This window comes from Balaenoptera physalus, assembly GCF_965194825.1.
Source record: "Balaenoptera physalus genome assembly, chromosome: 2".
NCBI lineage: Eukaryota > Metazoa > Chordata > Mammalia > Artiodactyla > Balaenopteridae > Balaenoptera > Balaenoptera physalus.
This window is the reverse complement of record NC_138883.1, coordinates 27,121,913-27,136,448: the sequence shown is the minus strand read 5'-3', so window position 1 is coordinate 27,136,448 and position 14,536 is coordinate 27,121,913. Positions and strand designations below refer to the sequence as shown.

At 41.3% G+C, this 14,536-nt stretch overlaps 1 protein-coding gene across 19 annotated transcripts in view; it reads left to right on the top strand.

The window, feature by feature from the left end:
* TTLL5 (tubulin tyrosine ligase like 5) overlaps positions 1-14,536 on the top strand; it is a 302,833-nt gene that overhangs the window by 150,511 nt on the left and 137,786 nt on the right. For 18 of the 19 annotated variants that reach the window (XM_082451545.1, XM_082451547.1, XM_082451552.1 and 15 more), the window contains one exon: positions 6,424-6,578. The exons of the other annotated variant lie outside the window; for it this stretch is intronic. In XM_082451545.1, the coding sequence (XP_082307671.1) occupies positions 6,424-6,578 (155 nt within the window). The remainder of the gene's footprint in view (positions 1-6,423; positions 6,579-14,536) is intronic. 19 annotated transcript variants of the gene reach the window in all.

Below are 14,536 nucleotides of genomic sequence, written 5' to 3'. Positions count from 1 at the left end.
GTGTAATCTGCTGTTTTTGGATGGAATGTCCCGTAAATATCAGTTAAATCTATCTGGTCTATTGTGTCATTTAAAGCTTGTGTTTCCTTATTAATCTTCTGTCTGGATGATCTGTCCATTGGTGTAAGTGAGGTGTTAAAGTCCCCCACTATTATTGTATTACTGTTGATTTCCTCTTTTATAGCTGTTAGCATTTGCCTTATATATTGAGGTGCTCCTATGTTGGGTGCATATATATTTATAATTATTACATCTTCTTCTTGGATTGATCCCTTGATCATTACGTAGTGTCCGTCCTTGCCTCTTATAACATTCTTTATTTTCAAGTCTGTTTTATCTGATATGAGTATTGCTTCTCCAGCTTTCTTTTGATTTCCATTTGCATGGAATATCTTTTTCCATCCCCTCATTTGCAGTCTGTATGTGTCCCTAGGTCTGAAGTGGGTCTCTTGTAGACAGCATATATATTGGTCTTGTTTTTGTATCCATTCAGCAAGCCTGTGTCTTTTGGCTGGAGCATTTAATCCATTCACATTTAAGGTAATTATCAATATATGTGTTCCTATGACCATTTTCTTAATTGTTTTGGGTTTGTTTTTGTAGGTCCTTTTCTTCTCTTGTGTTTCCCACTTAGAGAAGTTCCTTTAGCATTTGTTGTAGAGCTGGTTTGGTGGTGCTGAATTCTCTTAGGTTTTGCTTGTCTGTGAAGCTTTTGATTTCTCCATCGGATCTGAATGAGATCCTTGCCGGGTAGAGTAATCTTGGTTGTAGGTTCTTCTCTTTCGTCACTTTAAATATATCGTGCCACTCCCTTCTGGCTTGTAGAGTTTCTGCGAGAAATCAGCTGCTAACCTGATGGGAGTTCCCTTGTATGTTATTCGTCATTTTTCCCTTGTTGCTTTTAATAATTTTTCTGTGGGCTTCCCTGGTGGCGCAGTGGTTAAGAATCTGCCTGCCAATGCAGGGGACACGGGTTCGAGCCCGGTCTGGGAAGATCCCACATGCCGCGGAGCGACTAAGCCCGTGAGCCACAACTACTGAGCCTGCGTGTCTGGAGCCTGTGCCCCGCAACGGGAGAGGCCGCGAAGGTGAGAGGCCCGCGCACCGTGATGAAGAGTGGCCCCCGCTTGCCGCAACTGGAGAAAGCCCTGGCACAGAAACGAAGACCCAACACAGCCAAAAATAAATAAATAAATAAATTTATTTAAAAAAATAATAATAATAATAATTTTTCTGTGTCTTTAACTTTTGTCAGTTTGATTACTGTGTGTCTCCCGTATTTCTCCTTGGGTATATCCTGCCTGGGACTCTCTGTGCTTGCTTCCTGGACTTGGGTGGCTATTTCCTTTCCCATGTTAGGGAACTTTTCTTTTTTTTAAAAAAATTTTTTATTTACTTATTTATTTTTTGGCTGCTTTGGGTCTTCACTGCTGCATGCAGGCTTTCTCTAGTTGTGGCAAATGGGGGCTACTCTTCGTTGTGGTGCACGGGCTTCTGATTGCAGGGCTTCTCTTATTGCGGAGTATGGGCTCTAGGCACATGGGCTTCGGTAGTTGTGGCACTTGGGCTCAGTAGTTGTGGCTCATGGGCTCTAGAGCGCAGGCTCAGTAGTTGTGGTGCATGGGCTTAGTTGCTCCCCAGCATGTGGGATCTTCCTGGACCAGGGCCGAACCCGTGTCCCCTTCATTGGCAGGCAGATTCTTAACCACTGCACCACCAGGGAAGCCTTAGGGAAGTTTTCGACTATAATCTTCTCAGATATTTTCTCGGGTCCTTTCTCTCTCTGTCTTCTCCTTCTGGAACCCCTATAATGCGAATGTTGGTGTGTTTAATGTTGTCCCAGAGGTCCTTAGGCTGTCTTCATTTCTTATCACTCTTTCTTTTTTAATTCTGTTCCACGGCAGTGAATTCCACCATTCTGTCTTCCAGGTCACTTATCCATTCCTCTACCTCAGTTATTCTGCTATTGATTTCTTCTTGTGTATTTTTCATTTCAGTTATTGTATTGTTCATCTCTGTTTGTTTGTTCTTTAATTCTTCTAGGTCTTTGTGTAGCATTTCTTGAAGCTTCTCGATCTTTACCTCCATTCTTTTTCCGAGGTTCTGGATCATCTTCACTATCATTATTCTAAATTCTTTTTCTGGAAGATTGCCTATCTCCACTTCATTTAGTTGTTTTACTGAGGTTTTATCTTGTTCCTTCATCTGGTACATAGTCCTCTGCTTTTGCGTTTTGTCAATCTTTCTATGAATGTGGTTTTCATTCCACAGGCTGCAGGATTGTAGTTCTTCTTGCTTCTGTTGTCTGCCCTCTGGTGGATAAGGCTATCTACCAGTTTTTTTTTTTTTTTAAAGCAGGAATCCTTTGGAAGGAAAAATGAAAAGCTTTAAAAGTTTTCTTATTCCTTACATAGTCTCATATTTAAGCAGTGGTCATTTTTGCTATTTTTCTCGAAATAAATTAAGGATGCTTTGCTTTTGTGTAGAAAGAAATCATAGTGACTACCAATTCTTGGTTTATCCATGAAATGCATAATGGATGTTACATGAAAAAACAAAATTCACCAAGAGTCCAAAATTAGTTTTATGTTCATGCCATCTTTTACTATACCTGCTAAGAAACAAAACTGATTGAGGATATTATTTTTTTTAATAAATTTATTTATTTTATTTATTTATATTTGGCTGTGTTGAGTCTTTGTTGCTGTGTGCGGGCTTTCTCTAGTTGCAGCGAGCGGGGGTTACTCTTTGTTGCAGTGTGCGCTCTTCTCATTGCGGTGGCTTCTCTTGTTGCGGAGCACAGGCTCTAGGCACACAGGCTTCAGTAGTTGTGGTGTGCGAGCTTAGTAGTTGTGGCTCTTGGGCTCTAGAGCGCAGGCTCAGTAGTTGTGGCACACGGGCTTAGTTGCTCCGCGGCATGTGGTATCTTCCCAGACCAGGGCTCGAACCCATGTCCGCTGCATTGGCAGATGGATTCTTAACCACTGCGCCACCAGGGAAGCCCCTAAGGATGGTTTTGTTTTGGTTTTTTTGTTGCTCTACTTTTTTAATATCCTCTGGTGAAGGGTAACAAGTGGGAAATAAAATTTAAGGAAAAGTAGAAAATGCTGGAATAGTTAGGTATAATCAATCGCTGTATAGTCACTGTTTTCCGAATTTGAGGTCTGTATCTGATTATATTTTCAGAAATCTCTAATAATCAAGGGTAACTAGGACAGTTTCCCTACTAGCTTCAAAACTAGAAAATGGATTTTAAAACAAGAGTACCAGTTCTGCAACTGTTATGTGACCGTGAACAAATTACTTACCATAACTTCTCTGACCCTTTGTTTCTCCATATCTGGAAAGGGAGCACTGGGGGAATTCCCTGGCAGTCCAGTGGTTAGGACTCTGACCTCTCACTGCTGACGGCCCAGGGTTGATCCCCGGTCGGGGAACTAAAATCCCACAAGGGAGTATCACAGTATCTACCTCCGTGAGTAATGGATAAGGAGGGAGGTATATTGATAAAACCTCACTTCACTTATAAGTGCCTGACACTTCCACTGTAAGAACTCAAACGTTAAGCCATATTATTTGGAAAAAGTATTCCACATGCATTTGGAGGAGAACATTCTCTGTTCTAATCTTGGCCCTGCCACCTAGTAGGTGTGTTACTTTTGTCTAATTGTTTACCCTCTCTAGACTTTAGTTGCCTCTTCTGTAAAATGGGGGTAATAATAGAATCTCCTTCAAAGGCTTGCTCAGGGTTAAGTGAGATAATACACGTCAAGATAATGCAAAGACATCTAAGCCCATGGCACACGGTGAGCATTCAGTAAGTGTTCGTGATTATGATGAAAATTATGATGTTTCAGTTAAGGGCAGCCTGGACAAAAGAGAGAAGATGTACCAAATCTGATATCTCTTCTCCTTCCCATTCACTAATCTCCAGCTATACTGTTTATACTAAACATGGTAAAGTATGTACCTTTTGTTTATTTTACTGCTGTTCCACTATAAATTATTAATAAGCCTCTTTTATGAGGTTTTTGTCGCAACTGACTGAGGCAGTAATTGGAGAATCTGTTAGTTATCATAAAGACCTTTCCACTTCGTAGTATCTTTATAAGCTCCAAGCTCATGTCTAATTTGAAAAGCCTAATATTTAGTGCCCGGGGTCAGAGCAGGAAGGAGAAGGGCTCAGTATGGGATGAGGGTGAGTTCAGTCCTACAGGGGATCTGTTTGATCGTCTGAGAACCTGGCCTTTGTTGCCACTAGGTAGGGTGCAAGAAGGACAAGGCTCTTCAGAGGCACTGGGGGCCAGAGAACACTGCCCTAATCTGCCACACTGTCTTCCCCACCCTTTCATCAGCGTGGTCTTTCTCCTCCCCTGGTAGTGGCAGAAGGGGGTCAGAATTGACAAGCCAAGGTTGGCTCCTGAGGCTTCCGCTGAATCTGGGGCCACACTGGAGGGTGCAGCCTGAGTGTTCTGGCCCCCGGTCTCCACAGACACCAGAGATCACTCCCGACTTAGAGAAAGTGGCTTTCGTCACAAGAAAAATATTTGGGTCCCTTGGTGTGAAGACACAGTCCTGGGCTGTTGTCACTGAATTCTGTAACTAGGAATGAAGCACTATACTGTTACTAAAAATGACTTATTTTCTTTCAGAATTATCAGATTTTTTAAAAATCCAGAATTCTTCTATTTGTAAATGTCAAAATTGTTAGCTTCCTGGGATACTTCATAGGAGGACACTTCTCTTGGAATTCATATCTCCTCACTTCACTATTCCTTAGTGTCTCCTACTCAGCACCCTGCATTCAGCTTTGAGTACACCCCCTCTTTTCAGCATCCCCTGTACATCTCATTTGAAATGCTTCTTGAACCATCCTTTCTTTTCTGATTCCACTCTTTCCAGCCAGGTTTTAAGTTTATCACCTCGCACCTGTATTTTTCATAAAAACTTCCATTTTTTTCTTTTGGATTATAAAAGTAATACATGCGCTTTAGAGTGTGTGTCTGTGTATGTGTGCATTAAGGAAATTGCTTCTGCTCTCTGTACAGTTTCATATTGTGATTTTGTTTTTTAACTTGAGATATCAGCATGTTACTATATCGCTAAGTATTCTCCAAAAAAATTCTAATGGTTACATAATATTCCCTTATATGTTTAGAGCAAAATTTATTTATCATATTTATTTAACATAATTTATTTAAATACTCTCAGCCATTTAGATCTTTCCTTTTTCAGTATTAAAATCAATGCTTGTTTTCAATTTCTGTTCACAGCATAGTGTAGTGAGTAAGAACATGGGATTTGGAGTTTCAAAGACTATGGTTCAGATCCTGGTTCTGCCATTTATTCCTAGGCCTCAGTTTCCTTTTTTGTAAAGTGGGGATTATAATAGTACTTGCCAATAGCATTATGACAGTTTGAATGAGATGCATGTAATATACTCGTTTTATACTCGTTTATGCAGAGCTTGGCACATTGTAAGTGCTGCTAAATAGTAACTGCTATTATAATACTCACCTCATTAATGATCTGCAGTTGTTTTTTTAACGTAGTTCCTATAAGTTAGAGTGTAGCATCAAAGTGTACAAATATTTTGATACTTTTAATAATATATTGCCAAATTTATTTGTAGAAAGATTGTACCAATTAATAGTCTCATAAATAGTGTAATACATATCTAATGTCACCCTTTGCCATGGTTAGGTACTATATTTTTGGTTATTATTTATGTCAGTGTAACACACGAAAGTGTTATCTTGTAATTTACATTTCTTTGATTGACAGTGGAAATGACTAGTTTTAATTGTTTAATTGGCTAATTATATTCCATTTTTGTAAATTGTTTATTGAAGTTGGTGCCCATTTTTCCATTGCCTGTGCATCTTTTTTCTAAATCAGTGAGTTCTTTATATAGTAATTATTATTATTTAGTATTATTACTAAATAAATAATAAATATTATTATTAAATATTATAAATTATTGTTTATTATTTATTAATTATTATTATTATTTAAACTAAAATTTATCGAGCATTTAGAACTTTCATATGACACAAGGGTCAGAAAGGCTAAGTAGTTTGCCTAATTCTTAGAACCTTGTGTGACACAGAGTAAATACTCAGTAAGTACTTGCTGTTTTTGTTACTAATCTTTGTATTTCACAGCACCTCACATAGTATGGTGTTTTGCACATAGTAGGAACAGAATAAATACTCGTTAACTTATATTGACACTAGCCACCCTCACCTGTGCTCTTGGATGTGCACAGAAGCCAGGCTTTACTGAGTGCCTTTGTGGCAACCACTGTTTAAGCTCAGGTGGGTCAGCATCTCCTGGACTCTACATGATTTTCCCCGTTATGATTTTAATGAGACTTTTCTAAAACTCTGTAAAGTCAGGTTATTTCCCTCACTTCATTTCTAGGTAACAAACCTGAATTTGGCAAGTGGCGTCATAAACAGAAGCAGTGCTTCAACTCCCCACACACTTCGGCCTGTCATCAGTCCTAGTGGCCCAACATGGTCAATTCAGTCAGACCCCCAAGCTCCTGAGAGCCACTCCGCCCCTCCTGGAAGCAGGTATGTAAAGGGCCATGGAGCCGGCATTTGGGTCACACAGGGGCAGCCTGAATCCTAAGCAAGTCATTCTCACTTTGAGTTCCCTGCACAGGCACCAGCAAGACAAGTGCCTCTCCCCACGTGTCCTAATCCTCTGGTGCTTGAATATAGAGCCTCATTTGACTTGTAAGACAGTTTGTGGGCAAATCAAATGAAAAGGAAATTTCTGATACAGTTCAGCAAGTTCACTTCCGGGTGAAAGAGCAAGAATTTATACTATGCTTAATCCTTGCTCACAGTCAACATTTTTGTGTATTGACTTTTGACATTTTCTCCTTGTCTCCTAATTCTTTTTTTATATCTTGTATTACATTGTGTTTCACTAACTTTGGACTCTTTTCTTTTGAAGCACGTATTTTATATGTTTTTATGTAGGTTACCTAATTGAACTCATAAAGCCTCCCTGGACAATGTTCATTTGGAAAGTGGGAAAGAAATTCCCTTTATGTAGTTGAGCAAAGTGGCAGAGGATAGATCCAAATAGATTCTGGCCATAAAGTCAGCAACTTCTGATTTAAAAAGAAACCACTGTATTGAATTCTAGTCTCGATCTGTATTTCACGTCCCCCTGTGTAAAAAACGTAAGGAGAAACAGATTCCCAGTACATCTTGCTTTAGTGGCTATTAAATATGGGTTTAATTGCATCTGTCCCTGAGTCAGATGAGCTAGAATGGAATGTGACTGTTACAATGAAGTATTCCAACCAGCTGAGATATTGTTCCCTCCAAATAAAGACACTCTGCCACAGGTGTCCCACCAACTCCCTACCCCAGGCCAGCACATCAGCCTCTGCCAACCAGCCACCTCTTTGGATGCTGCCCTGCCCTGAGGTTGGAGGAGCGACTGAAGGCTTGGGCATGGAGGAAATACCTAATTGTTGTTCAAGTATCTGTTGGTGTTAGAATGATTACTTAAGGAACTAATTTGGGAAGCAGAGACTCTGCCCAGGAAGCAAGATAAACATAAGCACATTACATCATGCTCTGGTACGGTGTCTTTCATACCAGTGATCATTGTGGTCAAGGGTGAAAAGCATCATCTCAATTCAGAATTATGAAGAGTTGAAGACCAAGAGGCAGGACTTTTGAAGACAGGACATCCTTCCACACTATTCTTTTCTTAGGAGAAGTCTGTCCTTTGGTGATTTATGATTCCGGAGTAACCGCATTCCTAAAACATAAGTCGTAAAAAAGAAATTCTGTTTATACCACAGAGCTTTATTTTCCATATAAAATATTTCCAAATATTCCATTTTCATTTTACAGTCAGAGCCTTGTTTCTATGGAAAACACTTTCTCTGCAATCTTGGATATATTGTCTATATGACAAGGCTGCAACCGTTTTCCATACGGTAAGCAAAATGTCAAGACTATACATTTTGGAAAAACAGTTTTAGCTTTGTTTTTTTTTTTGGCTGCACCACAGGGCATGCGGGATGAGATCCCCAACCAGGGATCAAACCCATGCCCCCTGCAGTGGAAGCTTGGATTCTTAACCACTGGACCACCAGGGAAGTCCTGAGTTTTAGCATTTTTCATACCTGTGTTTGGAATAAAAATTATGGCTGGGTTTCGAACCTTCTCTTGGTGATACCTGTTAATGCCGAGACACAGAAAGATGAAGGGATCCATCAAGGTCAGAGGCAGCACCTAGGGTGCAGTGCTGTGAGTGACCTTCTCCCAGCCAGACTGTGCTCATGGGCTGTAGTAGAATGGCACATGATACGATCGACTTCAGAACCACTGGCACCAGGAAGTAGCCCCTGCAGAGCCCCCTGGTCTTTCCCTTTGGGGGTTAGTTGTACCCATAACAGCCATCTCTTCACCTACTCTTCAAGCTCGAGGGTCAGTTCTCAGGCCCCATTCTAGTCCAGGGTAGCCCTGGAAAATCTTCCTCTGCCCCGCCGACCGCGCAACCTCTGGTTGCCATGACAACCTGCAAGCTCAGCTCGGGAGTTCCAGTTCCATGTGGAATTCCCAGAGATACCCACCCTAAAGAGCCTTAAATGAATTCTCAGAGGTCCTTTCAGAACTGGCTATGACATGGGCCCCAGCCAGACCTCCCTCAGGCATTCGCTCTGTCCCATGCCCCAGTTTCTTTATTTACCTGGTAAGTCACTGTTTTGTGGATATTTATTTAGTCTCTTGTTGTTCCTTCCTTAGTAGTAAGGGTGACTAAGTTTAATGAATAAGGGATTAGTAGCTTAGAGATGTGAGTTTTATTACTGATTTTTACACTAAGTGACCCTAAACTATTCATTTAATCTTTTTATTGGATAAGCATACTTATGTATAAACTGGCCTGTTTTGGGAGCTTTTAGGTTGTCCTTAAAGCACTTTGATCTCCCTGGAAGTGGGTGCTAAGTAAATAAAAGGTCCTCTTACTTGTACATCTACAAAAGCATCAGTGGATTCCAGTGCTGATAAACTCTCATAATTCACTCAACCAGGGGCTGCCCTGTAAACAGTAAAAAGATGTAAAGAGAATCCAATGCTGGCTGTACTTTTCATCTGCATCTTGGAGGATTCAGTGACTTGGTAGCCACAGGAATGAAAACTGGTGACTCACAAGAACTCAGCAAATAGTGTTATTTTTCATTTCCCTGTGGCGTTGCTATTGTTCTCAATTTTATGGATCACACAAGTTTTCACCAGACAACCTTGTTCTTCCCCCGCTGTTTTGAAACCACCCCAAATGTAGCCCAGGGCTGTCGTCTCCCATTGGGTCAGTGTGAGCTCAGCCCAGCTCCTCAGATCCCTCGGTTCCTTTGGTCTGTCTGGAGTCCCTGTTGGAGCTTTGTTGTGGGAGAGGAAGGCAGAGAGCCCACGCCTTGCCCAGACAGTCTGAGGCCTGGCCGTGGAGCTTGCAGTTCCCTAGACACTCGGAGTTGGACTTGGCCAGCCATTCCTCTGTTGTTACTTTTCAGAGGTAATAAGTGAGATTAATTGCAGGCCATTCTCCAGAAGAGAATGTAGTCAGGGCCAAATACAGTCACATGTTTAGAAGCCTGAGGTGTGCCTCCGAGCAAGGCCGATTGAGAATTATACAATCTGGCCTCCAGGATGCAGGTACCGAATGTCCGCAACCTGTTTTTTCTTAAAGGGATTGTATTTGATTTCTAGATGCTGATACCTGGGTACTAAGCTTTTCTTTAGCCAATGAAATGGGTCGGGTTTTTCAAGCTGCCTTTTAATTATCTACTTTTCTGGGTACCCGGGGAATTGTTAGGAGCTGAGATTGAAGTGCAGAGGCATCTCCTCATTACCGCCAGCCTTGCACGGAACTGGACCATGTCAGGGAGGAGCACTTTCTAGGTGAGGAGCGCATCTTTCTTTGGGAGACCTGGAAGGGTTACTGTAAAGTTCTGGCTGCTGCTTGGAATGATTTGGGAAGGACAGGGCCTCAGACGGCTTGGCAGGAACCTGAGGCTCTGTTTTTTTCCAGTCCAGCCCTTCCTCGTGGATCGAGCTGTCAGGGAATCCCACGAATGTCTGGCTTCTGCCCCTTTGTATGTTTTTCCAGCATTTGTCATTGAATTATTTTTATCCACCTCGGGTTTTTTCACACATGCAACCTGGGGATTTGTCTGTTCCTCGATGTTAAAGGTGAGGAAGGTTGAAGGCACAGTCATGAGTTTGTTCCTTCTTTTTGTGACAGGGCAAGACATCGTGGGCCTAGGCTGTGTGGCCTGGTGGCCTCTACTCTGGAAAACAGCTGTATGTCAGAACTTTAAATTCTGTACTGGGGAATGGGGTACAATGAAGCCCCAAATCTTGGAAATTTGGGTGATATTTCATGTCACCTTGTTCCTCTGCCCTCTTACTCTTTAGTAATAAATTATAGTCTGGTACCTTTCTTTACATAATTTTTTGGAACAGATTTTCAGAGATTCTGATACCAGTTTAACTAATACTTTTCTCCCTTGTTTTAGATTATTTCTTTTTTTAAAAAAAAATTTATTTATTTATTTATATTTATTTATTTTTGGCTGCGTTGGGTCTTCGTGGCTGAGCGCGGGCTTTCTCTAGTTGCGGCGAACGGGGGCTACTCTTCATTGCGGTGCACGGGCTTCTCATTGCGGTGGCTTCTCTCGTTGCGGAGCATGGGCTCTAGGTGCGCAGGCTTCAGTAGTTGTGGCTCGCGGGCTCTAGAGCGCAGGCTCAGTAGTTGTGACACACGGGCTTAGTCGCTCCACGGCATGTGGGATCTTCCCAGACTAGGGCTCGAACCTGTGTCCCCTGCGTTGGCAGGCGGATTCTTAACCACTGCGCCACCAGGGAAGTCCTAGATTATTTCTCACGAATGTTGCTGGAGGTTCAGGACTCTGACTTCCCATCTTTTCATTTTCAGTTCTCAGAAATATTGAGTTTATTTTCTTTAATAAAACATGTTCTGTTCATTTTCTATGTGTCAGACATTGTGTTAGCTGCTGGGAGTAGCGACAAATAAGACAGAATCGTCCCCAGTCTCCCAGAGTTTACTGTCCAGGATGTATCTTCTATGCTCTCGGCGTAGTGCTCAGCGCTGGGTAGGGTCTAAAAGACTTTGAAGACCTGGTGTTGGATCACTAAGAGGTTACTATCTAGCAGCAAGAAGGAGCCACATACACATGGAACAGTTAGGAAGCAGTGTTGGGCAGCATATAACAGAAAGATTTAAACTGTGTGACCCAGGCAAGTAGAAGAAGGAGAATCAAGAAGAGGGTGTAAGAATTTAACCCTGTTACCGGCTACAACATGGCTGAACCTTGAGGACATAATGCTAAGTGAAATGAACCAGTCACAAAAGGACCAATACTGTATGATTCCACTCCTATGAAGTATCTAAAGTCGTCTAAATCGTAGAAACAGAAAGCAGAAAGGTGGTTGCCAAGGGCTGGGGGAACAGAGGAGGGGGAATTAGTGTTTAATGGCTATAGAGTTTCAAATTTGCAAGATGAAAAAGTTCTAGAGATCTGTTGCACAACAGTGTGCCTGTACTTAGCACTACGGAACTGTAGTCATAAAAATGGTTAAGATGGTAAATTTAAAGTTATACTTTTTTTTTTAACCACAATAAAAAGAGAATCGGAGGAGGAGTGTGTGAGGTTTTAAAAGAGAGCCCATAGTTCTGCAAAAATTACTCAGCGACCAAAATGGTAAGGCTTTGTTTCCATTTTCTTCCTCTGTTTAGGGGAATTATTCTGAAACTAGTCCTTTAAATGCTTCTATTTCTTTAAAAGCATGTTAACTTTATAGGAAAGGAGGCCATCAACCCCTGTTAGGAAGATGGCAGGGTATAGTGAAAAGAGAAGGGACTTTAGGGTTTGCCTTACTGAGCGTATGACCTTGTGCAAGTTACCTAGCTTCTCTGAGCCACAATTTCCCCATCTGCTTAAAAGTGCAGATAATAATACCTACCTCATTAAGTTGTTATAAGATTTAGTTGAGTTGTGCATGTGAAAGTAGCCAGTATAGTGCCTGGTTTTGGTGTCGGTTCTTGATACCACTTAGTTCCCTTTCCAGGAAAAAAAAAAAAAAAGGAGAAACTTAAAATTGGACTTGCTTGGGATGTGGGATTGCTACACTCCGTGTTTTAGTATCTAGTTTAGAGGAAACTGGCCATCCGCCATATGCAGTGCACTCCTGGAGCTGGATCGCAGAGATGTAGCCTTTCCAGCTGAGGAAGGGCCATCAGAGTGGGGCCCACAGGAGACTCTTCCTTTTCTTTGACCCCTTTGTTGAAGGGTGACTTCTTTCTACTCAACAGGCCCTTCCTCTCTGCTATCTTCTCCTGAATGTTGAAATTTCCATTGCGGCTCAATGTTCCAGCCAGTAAACACTCATATTTTCCATCCATCCTGGGGGTCGAGCTTTGGGAGAGCTTTCCTCTGGAGGAGTTTGGAGCTTATAATTTTGTACTTTATCCTGTTATATAAACAACACTCTCTAGCCAAAGAGCACAATCACAAAAAGAAACCACTTTTGGGGGGCCTAAAAACAAAAAGAAACTCTTTCTTGTTCAGAGTTCCGTAGAAGTGCTATTTCTCTCCTTATCCTCCTTCCTTCCCATAAAACAAAGTTTACCTGACCTTCTTCCTCCTGAGTCTTAGCTCTTAACCACTCCTTCCCCTTGAGAAAAACGCTTCTCTGGCACACGAGTGATAAAGGCCTGAACTTCTATCTGAAATTCCTCTGCTTCTTTTCTCACTCAGCCAGACACATAACCTCTCAAGGGTTATGCTCTGTGTCAGTTCAAGCTCTGTGACAGATTCTACAGTTCCTCCTTCACCAAGAGAGCTGAGTGCTGTAGGTGTTTGTACCAAGGCCAGAATCACTGGACTTCTGCCTATTGAAGGAATGTTGGTAAACTTTGGAAATGTGTCAGAGATCGCTGGCTGGACATCATACCAAGGCCTAGGCAAAGTAAGTTTGGGAATGTTTGGGCCTAGTATCAGGAGTGGAAGACGGGGATCTTTTCTTATCTGCAAGCCAGAATAAAATGCAGCTTGCTTTGTGGTTTGCCAGTGTAGCATTTTTCCAGTTTCGTTTGCCTTCTCTCCTCCCTCTCAAAGCATTAAAGATAAACTACCTTATATACATTTCCTCAGGATTAACACACACACATGAACACTCGGACACATACACACAGAGTCATTGTTAGAGGCAAGACCCTGTCTTATTTAGCTGTTCACTTTGTAATTTGATATCCATCCACAATTGATGATTATTTTGGTTTTAAGAGGACTGAATGACAAAAATCCATGTACAAGCTGAGTGAGACTCCTTTTCTAGAATTAGGAAATTTTATCAGAGTTACTTAATTCATAATTCAGTTTAATTCTCACATGGTTTTTCTGTCATCTTCTATCTTTCCAACATAGCTGTTTACCAGCCCTAAAAGAGTTTGGAAAGAACCACAGTGGTGAAGAAACACTATCTTTCTTTCTGACTCTTGTAGAGAAACACTGATCATCCATTTTTAAAGCTTACTTAATGTTGACTCAACAAATTTAGGACGACCAGCTGGCTTCACTGAACCTTTAGCTGAAGACCTCATCCTACCCTCCTGCCCATCTTTCTGCTGAAAGACTCTCAGCATATTACTGACCGAGTACAGCTAAAATATCAATGCTTTTTTTTTTTAAAGTCCTAGGATTTAAGAGGCTAAAAGGAAAAAAAATCTTCCTGTATCTATATTTTAATAAAAGAAAACAATAGACTCATACTGTCTGAAAAGGAGTACAGGTTCTCTCGTCCCTGCAGCCCTTTTGAGGAGCAAAATTTTGGTGTAAGTTCTGGTTTTGGTGTAGTTTCCTGATAACTCTTAGTTCCCTTTTCAGAAAAGAGAAAAACAGAAAATTAGACTTGCTTAGGATACGGTATTGCTACACCACTGAGTTCAGATACAACTGGCCATCACTCACGTGCACTGTCATATCGTATCACAGTGGCGAAAGCAGTTATACCTAATCACAATGCTCAGGTTTACATTATTTGTTTTTATAGTGAAGTAAGGATCTATATATTAAAATTTTGATTATAAACTATTAAAATCTCAGGAAAAATAAGAGAAGCTAAACTTAAAAGGTAACATTTTAATGTGGAGCCAAGTGTTCTCTGGGAAATGCAAGTAGGGCTAGAGTGAGAGAGGCAATATATGAGAGCTTAGGAATTCAAAATGTCACATCATGTGGCAGGCCCACGTGTTCGTAACAAGTAACAGTAGAACTCTTGTCCTAATTGGACCATTCTTATGCTTCAGAGGCAATAAAGGGGTGTTTTTTGGCTTTCATGCATTATCAGGCTAAGACTTCTATTAATTTGGCTTCAAAGTCAATAATCAATGCCATGTTTTGCCTGGTTTTTTAAAAGAAGTTTTACTGTCTTTCTGTGACGAAAATGAAATATGGGTGCATCTCAGTAATGTGACTATAATC